A 15,564-nucleotide genomic window follows, 5' to 3' on the forward strand; every position below is an offset into this window, starting at 1 on the left:
AACATAAACACAGTTTGAAATGAACTTAAAACCAAAGAGACTGACTACACAGTGGGAAAAAGAAAAAAGTTCTTGGCAATTCAGAGGCTTTTGAGCAGGGGAATCCTGCCACCATGTGGCAGCTAGCTGATTTCACTCTCCTAGCACTAGTCCTCAGATCTTTGCCCACCTCTGATTTGGTGTGGCCATTGAGCAGAACTGGACCTGTGCCTGTTTTCTCTGCTAACTAACATTAACTCTTGCTTACTGGCGAGGTAACTAAAGCCACAGGTAACTTCCTGTGTGTGATGCAGCAGGTAGCAGTCAAGGCATGAAACAGGCTTTAATGAGACTGTACATTTAAAACCCCAAGTTCCTTATACAATTGTGTATCAGATTTCTGTGGAATGTAGTTACTCCATCCCTCCAAGGGCTATGAAATCACCCCTTTTGTAGACTGGAGGCACAGATGGCGTCTGAAAACCACTCTTCATAGAACCTCTGTGGATGAGTATTTTGGCCCACACTTCTAACTGTAGCTTAGCTCTTCCAGTATTAGGAAAAAGGAGTATAGAAGCTATAATGGCCAGAAACAGGCAAGGTGAGTCCTCTAATGGCTTAAGGTACCTCTGGGGTGTGAATCTCTGTGCTCATCGGAAATTATTTGAAAATCCCAAAGTACATTGGATAAATTAGATAGGTAAGCAAATGCAATGTAGGTAGTTCAGAAACCCAGGCTTTGCCATCTCAGTCCAGGGATTAGCTTTGCTCTCTTGGGACACAGCCAAGAGTCTGATCCTCTTTTGAACTTGTTTAAACACTCAACATGGTTGAATATGGTAAGATGATGTCATGTGATGCTGCCACTGTGCAGCCTTTCAACACAGACAGGCAGCGATGTGGTGCTGGGAGGACTGCCACCAAAGGAAAGAAAGAATTAAAATCAAAGTGCTTTTCTCCTTCCTTCTAGGTCTTATGCTATCCATGAATTGAAAACTCTACATAAGGTAGCCAACAATAAAAACAACCTTGTTGCTAACCGAAATTCTAGAGCACAAACTGTGTTTATCAGCATGGACAGCAGTGGCCAAGGCAAAATGAACAAGTTTTGTTTTTGTTTTAACTAAGGAGTCTAAAGACTCTTGAGGAAAAAGTTCCATCTAGCAACATTGCCGGGAGCTATGTAAGAGCTGTTAGGACCCAGGATCTTTATAACTCATTTGTGAAGGAATGCTTTTAATAGTGCTTTGCTTAGGTTGTTGTTCATGTCACCAGGACTCTGTCCCCTCCTGTTTCTCTTTTTTAATTGTAATTCATTCCTTGAAGTCCTGACTTTTTTCTTCTAGATACTGTGGGTTGAACACAACCACACACTGGGAGAGGGCTCCAGTACTGCACATCTCAGGCCTGAGCTTTAAAAAGTATGCACTACCTTTAAGAGTTTACCAATGAACATGCTAATAATCTGTTTGGAAGTGGTTTTAGTTACAGCCTGTTTAAGGCTATTAAAAACTGCTTTGTGAGTAAAATAAAGGATAGCGACCCGGAGGGGACAAGAACTGCACAAGAAGACCAGCAGAGTCAACTAACCAAGGCCAACTGCGGGCTTACAGAGACTGAACAACCAGCTAAAGAAAATATGTGTACTGGACCTAGGACCCCTATACTTGTATAGCTGATGGGTAGCTTGGTCTTTATGAGGGTCCCTAGCAATTAGAATGGGGGCTGCCTCTGATATGGACTCTGTTGCCTGTTTTTTTGTTCATTTTCTCCTAGCTGGACTGCCTTGTGTGGCCTCAGTGGAAGAGAAGAAGGGAGAGGGGGAAAAGGGAAAGAGGATGGGAGGGTGGGGCCAGGTGGAGAGAAGGGAGGGGTTGTGATAGGGTTGTAAAGTGAATAAATAAATTAATTAAAAAATATACAGTACCTCGTAAGCAGTTTATCAATGAACATTCTAATGAACTGTTTGGAAGTGGTTTGAGTCACAGCCTGTTTAAAATTGCTATTAAAAATGGCTCTGTGAGTAAAGTTTGAGTCTCCTGAGATATTTGTCTTGATCTCATTATATATTAGAATCGAAATGATTTTTATTTTATAAATGAAAAAAAATTATGGATAGGACAGGAGAAATCAAGGAACTTTGTTTTTAAGGTTAGCTTGGTAGTTATTCCTGGAACATAGCTGGTTGTTCCTTCCATGCTGCCTCTACCAAACGGGATTTTAAAATCTTTAGAAAAAGGTGGGCTGGGAGGATGGCTCAATGGTTAAGAGTGCTCGCTGGATTAAGTCTAATTATCTGAGTCTGACCATTGAAGTGATGCAAAATAAAAATTTAGATGTACTGGTTTATATCTGCAAGCCTGGCATTCCTAGAGTGGCAAGAGTGAGACAGGAGAACCATCTGAAATAGAGGCTGATAGGCCAGCTAGTGTGGAATCTTCTGCACCGCAGCAGAAATGAGGGAGACTGGCTCACCTAGGTTGAAGGCAAGAACAGACTCTAGGAAGTTGTCTTCTTACCTTCACACAGGTGTCATCGCTTGTGTGCCCTCCCCCCCCTCACACACACACATAAATAAGCAATAGATCTTAGAAAACAAATGCTCAGAGTTTTTAGAAAACATTCCTCAGATGATGAAATATCTAGTAAAATAATTTGGCGTTCTTGAATTATATTCTCTTTCATGTATGCAAATGCAAGAGAAAACTCACATTAGTTTATACAGCTTGAAAAAAATTTTTTCTCTCTTGACCCTCCTACCTGAACTGACTCAATAATTGTTCACTTTCCCTCTGCTGGGACCTGATTAGGGGTAGGTAACTCCTCCTTGCTCCTCAGGGAACTGCCATTGGCTTGGATTCCAGTGAACGCACTGAGGGTTGCATGGGGGAACTATCTTGGTCAGGACAGACCCCCTCTCTGGCTCACACCAAGAGAGATTTTGGTCTATCTGCTGTTATTGCTGCTGTTGTGGTGGGCCTTACTGCAGCTGCTGCTACTGCCACAGTGGTGACTGCTTTACAAAACTACTCAGACAGCAGCCAGCCTAAGCCACATGTCTAGGTTCACAGCCTCTGCTCTTGATAAGCAGTTACAAGTTAATCAACTTCTTCAGTTGGGGGCCCTTAACCTTCATCTTCAAGTGGGTCTGCTACAACATGATGTCAGTGATTTATGGGATCTGGCACATGTTGCCTGTGATCCTGGGTATCCTGCTATTTGCCTCATTCAATATCAAACGCACCTCAATAAGAGTAGTGCCAAACAGCTCCAGCGCCAACATGTAAAAGGTGCCAGGAACAACCCTTTCTTTCTGTCCTTCATTAGCTCCATCAGGAGATAATGGGCATAAATACCAGGGTGGATGCAGTCACCTTATCTGACATTTCTTCCAGGATGTGGCTTCCAAACTCAACACTTTATTCTCACCCAGTAGTTTGTTTATGCCATGGTAATTGCAGTTTTACTTACCGTATTTTTCCTAATATGACTTAAAAATCATCTATAACTCCAAAATCAGTACACTAAAGCCCTCCTAGTGAAGATTTTTTAGCCTTGAAATTAAAACAAGAGGGGGAGCCTGTGAGGAATGTTGAGGTAAGCCTTTTGGAGGCCCATAGGGAATGACAAGTGAATGTCAGCAACTCCTTTGACTCCTCAAAAGGTCCTGATCCGCTGCACTCAGTGTGTGATCCACTAGGGACTCCTAGCACACTAGTGAAGTCTCAAAACAGATCTGAGGCTAGGGCGGTGACCGCTTCCCCCTTCTTTACAGAAGCCTCCTAAGGAGGCCTTGCCCCTCTACCCCCTACATTCCCCACATTTCCGTATAGGTGCACCAACCTGATTGATTGTTACTGGTGCTTGAGGCTAGCATGGGATGGTCTGATTGAGCCGTTCAGTCGTTTAAAGGCTTTTACACTGGATAATAAAGTTAGATCTGCACCTTTGAGTCTGGTCTCCGAGCTTCTGCATGGGCTCTGTTGCCATTCACCCCCTTTTCTCCCGGTTCCTGATCCCCACACATCCTCTTACCTGAACTGACTTTTTGGGAAACCCAATGTCTCACTATCTTATCACTTAGCACTTATAACTATATGTTGGTTCTTTATTCAAGAAATTATTTGTTTAACATGTAAAATCCAAAACTCACACAATCCCTAAGTGACAGGAAGTAACAAGCAGTATTTGGTTGTGGCCAGAGCACAAATTTACCATTTCATCTCAAGGCTAGCCCACAGACCAGTAGGCTTTCTCCAGCCTGCTATCAGCTTTCTCCCTGGAATGCTTTAGTCTGGCCCTCGAAATCACTGTCCCCAGGTACATCCACGATTCTTCTTTCTGTCATTGCTTGTTTAAGGGTTACTCAGCTTGTCATTGCTAATTTTCGTCCTGCCTGGAGATGGGGGTCCTCCTCATATCCAGAAATCCTGACTGACTTTGGCAGGTTTGGATGAGTCATTTCCACTTCCACACACTAGTTTATGGATTTGACAAACAGATAGGCATGAATCCACTGTGGTAATAACTTAAGAGTAATTTTACTGCTTTGTGAACTTTGTTTTTTTTTTTTTTTTTTTACAATTTATTCATTTTATATCCCAGTTGTACTCCCCTCACTCATCTCCTCCTGGTCCCACTCTCCTTCCCCTTCTCCCCTATCCCCTTGCCCTAGTCCATTGAAAGGGGAAGTCCTCCTTCCTTGCCATCTGATCCTACCTTATTAAGTCTCATCAGGACTGCCTGGATCCTCTTCCTCTGTGGCCTGGCAAGGCTGAATCGCCAGGGAGAAGTGATCAAAGAGCAGACAACCAAGTTCATGTCAGAGACAGTCACTGCTCCCCTTACTAGGGAACCCACATGGAGACTGAGCTGCCAATGGGCTACATCTGAGCAGGGGGTCCAGGTCTTCTCTGTGCATGGTCCTTGCTGCATCAGTCTCTTCAGGCACCCTGGACCCAGATATTTGGCTTTGTTGGTCTCCTTCTGAAGCTCCTGCTCCCTCCAGGTCCTTCTACCCCATCCCCTTCTTTCAAAAGACTCTCTGCGCTCTGAAGAAAGAAATTGAAGAAGATAACAAAAGATGAAAAGATTTCCCATGCTCATGGCTCAGTAGGATTAATAGTGAAAACGGCCTTCCTACTAAAAGCAATGTATAGATTCAGTGCCATTCCCATCAAAATTCCAATACAATTCTTTACAAACCTTGAAAGAAAAATTTTCAACTTCATATGGAAAAACAAAAAACCCAGAATAGCTAAAACAATCCTGTACAATAAAAGATCTTTTGGAGCTATCTCCATTCCTGATCTCAAGCTGTACTATAGGAGCAACAGAAATAAAAACTGCATAGTACTGGCATAAAAACAGTCTGGTATATCAGTGGAATGGAATCAAAGACTGAGAAATAAACTCACACACTTAGGGACAAAGATGCCAAAACCATACAATGGAAAAAAGATAACTTTGTGAAGAAACAGTAGAAATGTTGAGTAAAGCATGACCTAATTTAAAATGACATTTTCTTTGGAAAACTACATAAGTACCAAGCTACTTTAATCTGTTGGGAACCGGAAACTGGAATCACACAGGTAAAGTCTTGATATTTCTCCCATCCAAGTACTAATCAGGCTATAGACAAATGCTTACTGTTGCTAATGGGCCTGAGCTACACAACTCTTTAGAATTAGCACACTGGCATTTATGGGTATATGGGTATAAGCTATTTTCTTATGATCTCTATTTTAAGTTAGAAGAAATTCAAACCCAAATCAAATTGTACCATATGGAGCCATTTAAGCAGCGTTAGCAAAGTTTCTGCAACTTGTCCATAAGCCGACTGAGTCCCACTTACGATTTTAAACATCCATCCACCCTTCAAATAAGTCCTACTTGATCAGAGACTAGACAATAGTGTTCCAGCCTAATGAGTGACAGCAACCAAAACTTCTCAGAATATAATAGCAGGAAGACTATTTAGGAACCAGACATCAGCACCATCCCTACATGGATGGGCCACAGCCCTAACAGGACTCTTCTTTTTCAGGGAGGATAATGAACTTCTCTGAATTATTTTAGTCAGTTTACAATCCTGAATTTCTTAAGTGTTACCAAGGAGATCTACAACTATTTTACACTGATCAATAAGCCACTCATTTCACAAGGAAAAGCTGTTTCAAAGATTATCAACCCCCTGTCCATGAAGATGTGGATGCTCAAGTACTAACATTTCTAACTAGATCACAGCCTAGTCCCCAGAGGGACTGCTACAGTATCAAAGAATGTGCTTAGGTGCATATAACCGACATGTCTAAAAGTTACACTGGACAGTGAGGATCAAGATCAGTGGCTTCGCACTTGCCCGACCTTTGCTCAACCCCCAGAATTATTATTTCAGGTGACATGGAATAAGAAATGTGGTGATAGGAAGGGAAGGAGTCTATCCTTTAAAAAAAAGTAGTAAAAAAGAAAAAAAAAAGGAGTAAAATGAATGTATATGCTCAAGTGAAGGTCCAAGGACTTTTCAGGAGTTTGGTCTGTCGTCCTACCTTCTGCTGAGTCAGGTCTTTTCTTTTGTTGTGCTGCATGCACCACACTAGCTGGACCACAGACTTTTTTAGCTGATCTATTCACCTCCCATGTTGCCCTATAGAGCTAGGATTACACATACACATCACTGCATCCCGCTTCTTCTCCAGGTCCTAAAGACTGAACGAAAGTCATCAAGCTTGCATGGGTGGCACCTTCACCCCCAGAGCCATGTCCCTGGCCGTCTGTATTGTTCTGAAAGAGTCCCACTCTAAACTGCTAAGAATGCCTAGTCCAGGCCTTAGCCACTTGCTTCATTTCTCTCTAAAACAGCTTCCTGAAGTGCTGTGTGCTATTTTAGGGTAGGACATTCCAAAAGTACCCTCAACTTTTTATGTATATCACCAAATAATTTTCAACTATCAGTAGTCTTAGGCACTTTTACTTGGGGACAGGAATTATAATACTGGAATAAACAGATAATTTTAGGAATGCTAAATGAATCATGCAATAGAATTTTCCCATGATAAAATACCATACTCCAAAACCATCAGTGCCTGTCTACATAAATCATTACTTATTGTTGTAATCTGCTTAAACTCAATAGCCCCTCTGTTGACACCTATTTTAGTTCTTAGCATCACTGTAGCTCCTGTGTTAACACCTGCTGTCGCCGTTAACATATCAGAAGGTATTTTGCCTCCAAGTCTCCATTTTGATCATAAGATGAAATTAAAGTTCAAGTTCTCAGGCCTACATGCCTGAAACCAGGATACAATTCAGTATTTCAATACTTGCTACTTAGAATAAAACAATAGATGATGCATGCATGTTCTTCTTGAGTCAAAGAAAGTTGTAAAGTACCAAAGAGCTTTCCTAAATCCCAGTCAATCAGCTTAAAGTGCTTTGTCTAGCTATCTAGATGCAACACAGTACACTTGGAAAAAAAAATTGGTTTAGCTAGCCAAAATGATGTAATGCTTTCTCCCCTCCCCACCCTTCCATCCCCACTTCTTATACCTGATTACCTGGTTGTTACCAGGTTACGGTGTTTTGTGTAAAAACCTGCCTGAGAAAAAGAAAAAAGTCCATCATCATAGTCTGGCTAGCAAGTCCAGATTATGGTCCCGATCAGTCAGTTTTTGTTCAGTGTTCAATAAACTCCCATCAGTCTGAATCTGGTGTCTGAATAGTCAGTGTGCGGCTATTCCTGAACCCTAACAGTGGCGCAGTAAAGAGTCAGAAACTTCATTTTAGTCTTGTATTTTTTTCTTCTTAGAAGGCTTATCTTATTTTAGTGTTACATTTTGTTAATGGCAAAAGAATCGATATGCCACAAGAACTATTTTAGTAAAAATTACCCAGGAACATACAAAAATACTTAATGGCAGGTTTTGATTTGGACAAGAAGCTTATGTAGGCAAACAGAAGGTACCAGGTGGTTACTGCATTAAACAGCTCTGAGAACAAGATTTCTGTAACCCTGAAGACTTTGTACATGGTATTCTGCAACTTGTTTTCTCTAAAGGCCATAAGCAGGGTGTAGTGGCACATGCCTGTAATCCTAGCACTCAGAGAGGCAGAGTCAGGTGGATCTCTTTTAGTTCAAGGCCACCCTGGTCTACAAGACAAAACAGGACAGCCAAGGCTAAACAGAGAAACCCTGTCTTGAAAGAAAAAACAAAAAACCCTAAATAAATAAATAAACCATAGAGCTAGGTATGGTGGCATATACTTTTAATACCATCACTCAGGAATCAGAGGCAGGTGGATCTCTGTAAGTTTGAGGCCAGCCTGGTCTACATAGTAAGTTCTGAGACAGCCAGGGCTGTATAGAGAGATCCTGTGTCAAAACAAAACAAAACAAAATATCCCAAGCCCAAATAAATAATTTAATAAAGCATAGAAAGCATTGCTCAAATTGGCATGGTGATACCTCAATTGAAAACATTCTTGTGAAGTCACATGTAAAAATAATGCAGGTGAGCTGGGCGGTGTCAGCCCATCTTTAATCCCAGCACTTGGAAGGCAGAGGCAGGCAGATATGGTGAGTTTGAGGCCAACCAGAGCTACACAGAGTAACCCTCTCTTGAAAAAAATAAAAATTAAATAAAATTAAAAAATGCAAGTGAATGCTAAAAAAAAAAATCAAGAATATTCTTTCAGTGGCTCAACTGTTGTCCCAAACTTTGACAAGCTCAGAAAACTCAGAATTTTCTGGAGGAAGCTCGATGAAATAAGCATTGCTGTTCCTACCACCAAGTTTCTGACAGGTTTCTAGATGATTCTGACATTGGTGTGATGGTGAACCATTCAGCTTCAAGATCTAGTCTCTGGAATTCATACTAACATATAAATAAAAGAACACGTTAGATATGGCTCCATCCAATTTTGCATAGATTCTTGGTCTGCTTAAGTGGAGAAAACTATTCTCCTTGAGTCAGTGATTCCCACAATTTCTATAGATAGTCATGGAGAAGGGGATGCTGGACAGCCTCAGAGGTTAAGAGCATTTTCTGCTCATGCAGAGGACTGGGGTTTGGTTTCCAGAACCCACATAGTGACTCATAACCATCTTTAGTTGCCGTTCTAGGGCATTAAATGCCCTCTTCAGAATTCTAAAGGCACCAGGCACACGTGGTGCATATACACCCAAGGTAGGCAAAAACAAAGATACACATAAAATGAATAAATCCTCCATCCATAACCCCAAAAGTAAGACAGTCACAGGAACAGTGAAATAAGCCAGATAATTTATGGCTATATGAAAATATTTATTCACAAAATAAAACTATTTAGAAAATGGGACCCTACTCCTGTCTTCTCCATGCATCTCAATACACATATATCTTATATGAAATCATGAAGATTACGCAGAGTGAGAACACAAATATAAATACAAATATTCACAGTGAATTACTCAAGACTCAGGAACTTCTTCATCGGGGCAGCAGTAATATTCCACAAAACATATTTGCCCATCTTCATTTCTAATCATGTACTGTAATGAGAGGAATCCTCGATTATCTGTCCGAATAGACACTTTACAAGATAAAGCTAACGCCTTTGTAGAGGGCTTCAGTAAAGAAAGTTTGTATCTGTAGGAGAAGAAATAAAAACTTATTTGGATCCACTTCATTCAATGCATACAAAACCAAGTAAAGGACAAAAGCTAGCCAGGAGTAACTGAGCACAAACACTTAACCAATGTGCTAGTCTTCTCTTGCTTTATCCACTGTGATTACAACCCAATATCCCCAAACAAATTAAGTGCCCAACCATCTATCTTTGGTAATGTGATACATTTTGTAACATTAAAAATGATCTGTTTCTCTCTTTGGTTTTATTTGAGACAGAGTTTCTCTGTATAGCCTTGGTTGTCCTGGACTCACTTTGCAGACCAGGCTAGCTTTGAACTCACAGAGATCCACCTGCCTCAGCCAACCAGAGTGCTGGGATTACAGGTGTATGCCACTGCACCCAGCTTCAGACCTATTTTGTTTTTAAATGGAAATCTGGTACTTCATCTTTACCAACAATGCAACCTTCATATTAAGAACTGACCTGTTGATCTGGGTCTCATTACAGTGAAATGCTTCCATCAAGTCAGAATCTTTAGGATAGTCAAGGTGGGAGCTTCCTGCATTTCCAAAAGTAGATAACCTATAATTGGAAATAAGTAATTCATTTACTAATAGGTTCAATAATAAGCAATGTTAGAATCCATGCTGCCTTAAGAAATGACATATTAAAAACCTAGTTCTAGGGGCTGGGAAGATGGTTCAGCAGGTAAATGCATTTGCAGAGCAGGCCTCAGGATCTGAGTTCAAATCCCAACAACTCACATGAAAGGTAGGTATGACCATGTATGCCTGTAATCCTATCACTCAGGGATGGAGACTGGCAGGTCTGTGGAACCCATTATCCACCTGCTTAATCAAAATAGGGTGCTTGTGATTCAAGGCAATAAGATGGAGAACAATAGAGGAAAATACCCAATGTCCTTTTCTGGCTTCATATGTGAACACAGGGCACCAGTACCTGCCACATACACACAGACCACACACAACATATGTTGTATATATGTGTGCGTATACTTTAAAATATAAAAATACACATTATATGTATATAAATGTAAATACATAAAACAAATAGAAAACCTGACTGCTTGGGTATCAGCAAGCTGGTCTAGAGCTGTCTGTACAGTTCAGATTGCTCTTGTTCTCAATTCTCTTGCTTCCACCTCCAAATGTTGAGACTACTGGCATGCACTACCACACACAGTAATGTACACTCCACCAAGCATCATAATGAAGTTTCCCACAGGATGCTGTGGGCACAGAGAATATTTAGTAACAAGCTTACACAGCATTTTACTCTCTACTTTGATTCATGTGTGTACACATGTATACAAGCATATGTGTATGTATGCATGTGTCTGTGCATGTTTGTGTGTGTGTCTGTGATTAGAGTCCAGTTGCTCCAGATCACTTCGGAGCTGAAGTTACAGGCAGTTGTGAGTTGCCTGACATGGTGTTGGGAATCGAACGGGTCCTCTGAAAGAGCAGTATATGCTCTTAATTTCTTGAACAATTTCTCCAGTCTAGAAACAGCTCTGAAGAAAATCTCACGTTAGAGTATTCAATATATACTCTGTACAGTTGTATAATAATGAGTTAACTTTCCTTATCTTTAAATCTAGAAATGTATCTCAGAGTACTGTGCATAATGAAAGACTTGACTTAAATCAACTGTAAGGGTCCTATTCCTAGCTTATAGAGCTGAACCAGACATGCAACTATGCATGTCAGTTAAGTTATGCTTTCCTCTTACAGCATTTCTCCCCCAGGGCCATATGAACTTCGGATTTTAACACATCCACACACCAAATTGTTTGCTGTTCTGAAAACAGAAGCTACAGGCCCCATCTAGTTACTTCTGAGAGCTGATTTGGAAGAGAAGCCTCTGACATGTGTTTTAAAGGATTAATTGGCACGTCAGTACTTTCCATTTTGGTTAACTTTTTGACATAACATGAGTGAAAGTTTTACCTAATCACGAGAAAAAGCTTGCCAAAACCAAAAAAATCCTAAAACTTAAGTCTTTTTTTCTTTTGGTATCTTTAAAACTTTTAAGTTCTATAAAGTAATTCTAGTAAAAAGAGAGAGAGAGAGAGAGAGAGAGAGAGAACCCAAACCAAACAGAAAAGCCTGGCCCAATGAAGTTCACCTCATTGTACTCCAGTACTATTTTCCAAGTTCCTATGAGTATTATAGTTCTGAATGGTTTGCAATTTTGTTCATTCTCTGCTGATTTCACATTTTTTTCCTCCACCTTGATTGTAAGGTGTTCTTAACCAGTATTAAGATGGATGTGTACTTGTGGCTTACTTTTCATATGTCCCAAGTTTCCTATCTTGGAGTTGTAAAATTATGAAATAATCAAATGCTCCCACAATTTTTAGGATGGGTTAAAAAAAAAATCCTTCGACTCAAGCAAATGTTGAGTGTACCCATACATAGCAGAACACATTAATGGTAACTGTACTCATGTACCTGAAATAGGGTTTGTTGGGGGACACGGTGATCTGTAAGACATCACTTGTCATGTCCAACTCAGAAAATGCTTCACGGAGCCCCTCTGACTGCAGGATAATTTTACTCATAACATTGGTGCTACAGAAATCAAAATCCAGAGTGTCTTCAGGTTCCTGAGTGTTAATCTTGCAGACTGTCACCACTCCCCCTTCTTCTAGAAACAGCATCAAAGGGTGACCATAACCTTGGTAACACATCCGAAGTGCAGTTAAAGTCCCTGCAAGGAAAGAAGTCAGGTGGGGCTGAACTCTGTGGCTCTGGGTTTAGCTTTCCCTCCAAATGACACACATACTGTCTTGAGAATAATTTATCCTGCCAAGCTTCTACCATGCATGTCTCTTCAAAGACTCCTAATTCCAGTAACTGCAAGGAAACTGGGAATCAGAGCAAAAGTGAACTGCTGAAATGTTTTCCCACTTGTTAAACATGCCTCAGAAAATGCTTATTCATCTTAATACAATGTCTCCTACTGAGATACAGTATTATTTTAAATCAAATGGTAGCAATAAAGGATAGCTACTGGTGATGTAATTTAATATCTCAAATCCCTATAGAGGAGGAATATAAAATATTCTGGCTCTTTCCTACTGGTTACAGCCAGTAAGAAATGCAGAAAAAAAAAAAAAATCACATTGTTAGGAAAACCAAGTGGGGAACACTGCATTAGAAAATGCAAAATTAAAAACATATTTACTGTAGTATGTGCATGATGGTTGTGAGTGGGAGTGTACACACCCCAAGGCATGCCCATAGATGTCATAGAACAACTTTTGGGAGTGGGTTTTCTCCTCCTACCACTGGACCTGGGACTCAAATTCAGGTTTTGTCCCTAGGACTCAACTTGTTACAAAAAATTTGATTTTTCCCTTTGCTGGCAGCCATCAACTGCCAAAAGCTTCTCCACCAGGGGTGGGACCTCAAGAGTCCTTCCCTTAGTAATGAGTTTTCTAAAAAAGCATTGGCTGGCCTGGGCATGTAGCTCAGCTGACAGTACTAAGTGCTAGTTCCAGACACCACATAAAACTACAGGTGGTTGCATAATCTCATATAGGTGGGCCTATAATCTCATTGCTTAACAGGTAAAGGCAGAAGGATGAGAAGTTCAAGGTCATCTTCAGCTACACAGCTGAGTTCAAGGCTAGTCTGGAATACATGAACTCTTGTCTCAAATTTTTTTTCTAGAAACCTCCCTGTATTTTCTAACCACAATAATGACTTTTATGTCATAATAACAATAGCTAATAATAAAGTTCACCTGGTGTAGGACTTGATCCAAAAATAGATAAACAGTCTAAAAGGATAGTTAAGTTAATTCGAAACGTAACAGAGTCCTCTTGAATGATAAATTCTTGAAACACTTCAGCCTATGAAAAGGTAAACATGAAAAAATAGAATGAAAATTCACATATGATTTTATATTTCACTTTAGGCTTAAAAAGTTAACAATGCTGCATCAACTCCATGAGAATACTTTCTCATTCCCAACTAAAACATGTTAATTTTTCAACCATTACCCACTAGAAGACTACTCCATGGTTTGTTAAAGGTGTAACACTGTTAGGCCCCATTTAGAAGCTCCTGAAGGAGAATGAGAGAGACTGGAGAGATGGCTCGGCAGTTAGGAACACTGGCTACCCCTCCAGAAGACCCGGGTTTGATTCCGAGTACCCACGTGGTGACTCACAAGCACCTGAAACCATTTCCACAGACTCCAACATGCTCTTCTGGAGTTTGTAGGAACCAGGCACATACCTTTTGCAAACATTTATGCAGGAAAAACACTCATATACATAAAAGTAACGAGCCACAGATACAAAGATGCCCTCCCCAGAGTACTTCATCTTCATTTCTGGATCTGAACCTACCACCCAGGTGAGCTTACCCTGACTCCGTCCTTGTGACCAACAGTTAAAGCTAGTCACTTAAAAATAGGACAATGATGCATGCATGATAACCATTTTCAACTTCTTTTGCAGAAACCATGTTTTATTTATTCCTCCATTTGTGAGATCATTCTATACACAATTCAAAAATAAAAACTAAATGTTGAGATCCATATGAGCTATACAAATACTTTGTAATAATAATTATAGTTGTAGGTGACAGTGCAGGGCTTTGATCCAGTACTTCAATACAAGGCAGAGGTGGGTGGATCCCAAAGAACTTGAAGCCAATCTGCTCTATGAAGCAAGTTCCAGGTAACCAGGGTTATATGTTAGACTCTGTCTCATGGGCTAAACATGCTATTACAGCCAGTAAGAGGAAAAACTAAAACGTGCACAATGATAATTACAGTGTAAAGAGTGACAAATATTTTTGGGTTCTCATCTAAACTCAGTTTTAAGACTGTTGAAAATTACATCTGTTGCAGCTGCCACTTATGATAGGATTATAAATGTGCCTGTATTTAAGATTAAAGAGGTAAATAATGAGAAGAGTGTCTCATTAATAAATTATCACTAGGAATTATTATGCGTGTAACACAAGATGGGAAATATTTGTCGGCAAGAAAGAAAAAAAAAAAAACACAAGTAATGACATTTTATTCTCTAACTTGAGTTCTGTCAAGTAAGTCCTTCCAAATTCATTAACTCGGGAATGCTTAAAAGTGTCTCCTCTGCCCCATACCTGAATAAAGGCATTTGCTTGCACACACTTTGCATTTTCCACTGTAACCTTGATTCCATTTTTAGTAGCAAAACACGTGGCGTGATCTTTGAAATGAATGGCTTTCAGGACAGTGGACAGATTCCTAACGTTGTCAAGGCTGGCCACCAAGCAGTACGGTTCGTCCTCGTGCTCAACGTGCTGGGTTAGGAGAGGCATGGGTGGTCCCCTGCACCGGAGAGAGGGAGGCTCCTCTTCCGGAAGATCTCTGAGAACCTGAGAGACGGAACAACAAACCTCGCATCAGTGCCGACAAGGCTGGGGACCTCAACCCGAGCCGAAATCGGTTGACCACTTCTGCCCCTGAATGGTCTTCAGCTTTTGGGAAATGTCTTATCTCCCTGTCCCAAAACTGCGGTTTCCTTGTCTTCCATAAGGGGAAAAAATGCAATTCGCAGGGCAGTTCTAATTGGCACGCATTTCCACAGGGTAAATGGGCACGCAGGCCGGGCGCCTCCAACCTGGCCTGTCTAGAACTCGCGGCGGCCGCCCCGCCGGTCACCCAGCTCACCAGCCCGTTCGCTGCACAGCGGCGTGGCCACTGAGGGGAGCCCGGGTGCCGGGCCCCTGCCTTTGAGGTGGTGTCCGACCCTCAAGGCTCTTTCCTGCCCAGCCCAGCAAGGACACCCTGAGCGTCCCGAGGCCACCAAGCCCGGCAAACAGCTCCCGCCACCGTCACCACCGAGCCGCCGCGGGCCTAGATAGTCTACCAAGAGACCGGAAGAAGGCGCCTAGGAGCTGGATGACTAATCCAGTACCCAGCGCGAGCTACCATAGAGATCGGAAGGAGGAG

The 15,564-nt window shown here is 41.2% G+C and overlaps 1 protein-coding gene across 2 annotated transcripts; it reads right to left on the reverse strand.

Moving 5' to 3' along the window:
* Positions 1 to 4,579: 4,579 nt before the first annotated feature.
* On the reverse strand, positions 4,580 to 15,515 carry Rad1 (RAD1 checkpoint DNA exonuclease). 2 transcript variants are annotated; one of them, XM_060380455.1, is made up of 7 exons: positions 15,283 to 15,515; positions 14,733 to 14,987; positions 13,360 to 13,468; positions 12,063 to 12,321; positions 10,072 to 10,170; positions 9,428 to 9,605; positions 4,580 to 5,030 (listed from the first exon to the last, which is right to left on the reverse strand). In XM_060380455.1, the coding sequence occupies exons 2-6, from the start codon at positions 14,928 to 14,930 to the stop codon at positions 9,428 to 9,430; spliced, it is 843 nt and encodes a 280-aa protein (XP_060236438.1). In that variant the 5' UTR covers positions 14,931 to 14,987; positions 15,283 to 15,515; the 3' UTR covers positions 4,580 to 5,030. The 2 variants fall into 2 exon arrangements, with proteins under 2 accessions (XP_060236438.1, XP_060236437.1); XM_060380454.1 differs by lacking the exon at positions 4,580 to 5,030 and having other exon boundaries at positions 9,261 to 9,605; positions 15,283 to 15,514.
* Positions 15,516 to 15,564: the final 49 nt, after the last annotated feature.

This window comes from Meriones unguiculatus, chromosome 3 (assembly GCF_030254825.1).
Source record: "Meriones unguiculatus strain TT.TT164.6M chromosome 3, Bangor_MerUng_6.1, whole genome shotgun sequence".
NCBI classification, from domain to species: domain Eukaryota; kingdom Metazoa; phylum Chordata; class Mammalia; order Rodentia; family Muridae; genus Meriones; species Meriones unguiculatus.

Coding starts and splice junctions, on each gene's coding strand:
- Rad1 (XM_060380455.1), bottom strand. CDS start 14,930: ATGCCTCTCCTAACCCAGCACGTTGAGCACGAGGACGAACCGTACTGC. Junction 12,322..13,359: donor TGGATCAAGTCCTACACCAG/GTGAACTTTATT, acceptor CTTTCCTTGCAG/GGACTTTAACTGCACTTCGG. Junction 9,606..10,071: donor AATGAGACCCAGATCAACAG/GTCAGTTCTTAA, acceptor CTTCTCCTACAG/ATACAAACTTTCTTTACTGA.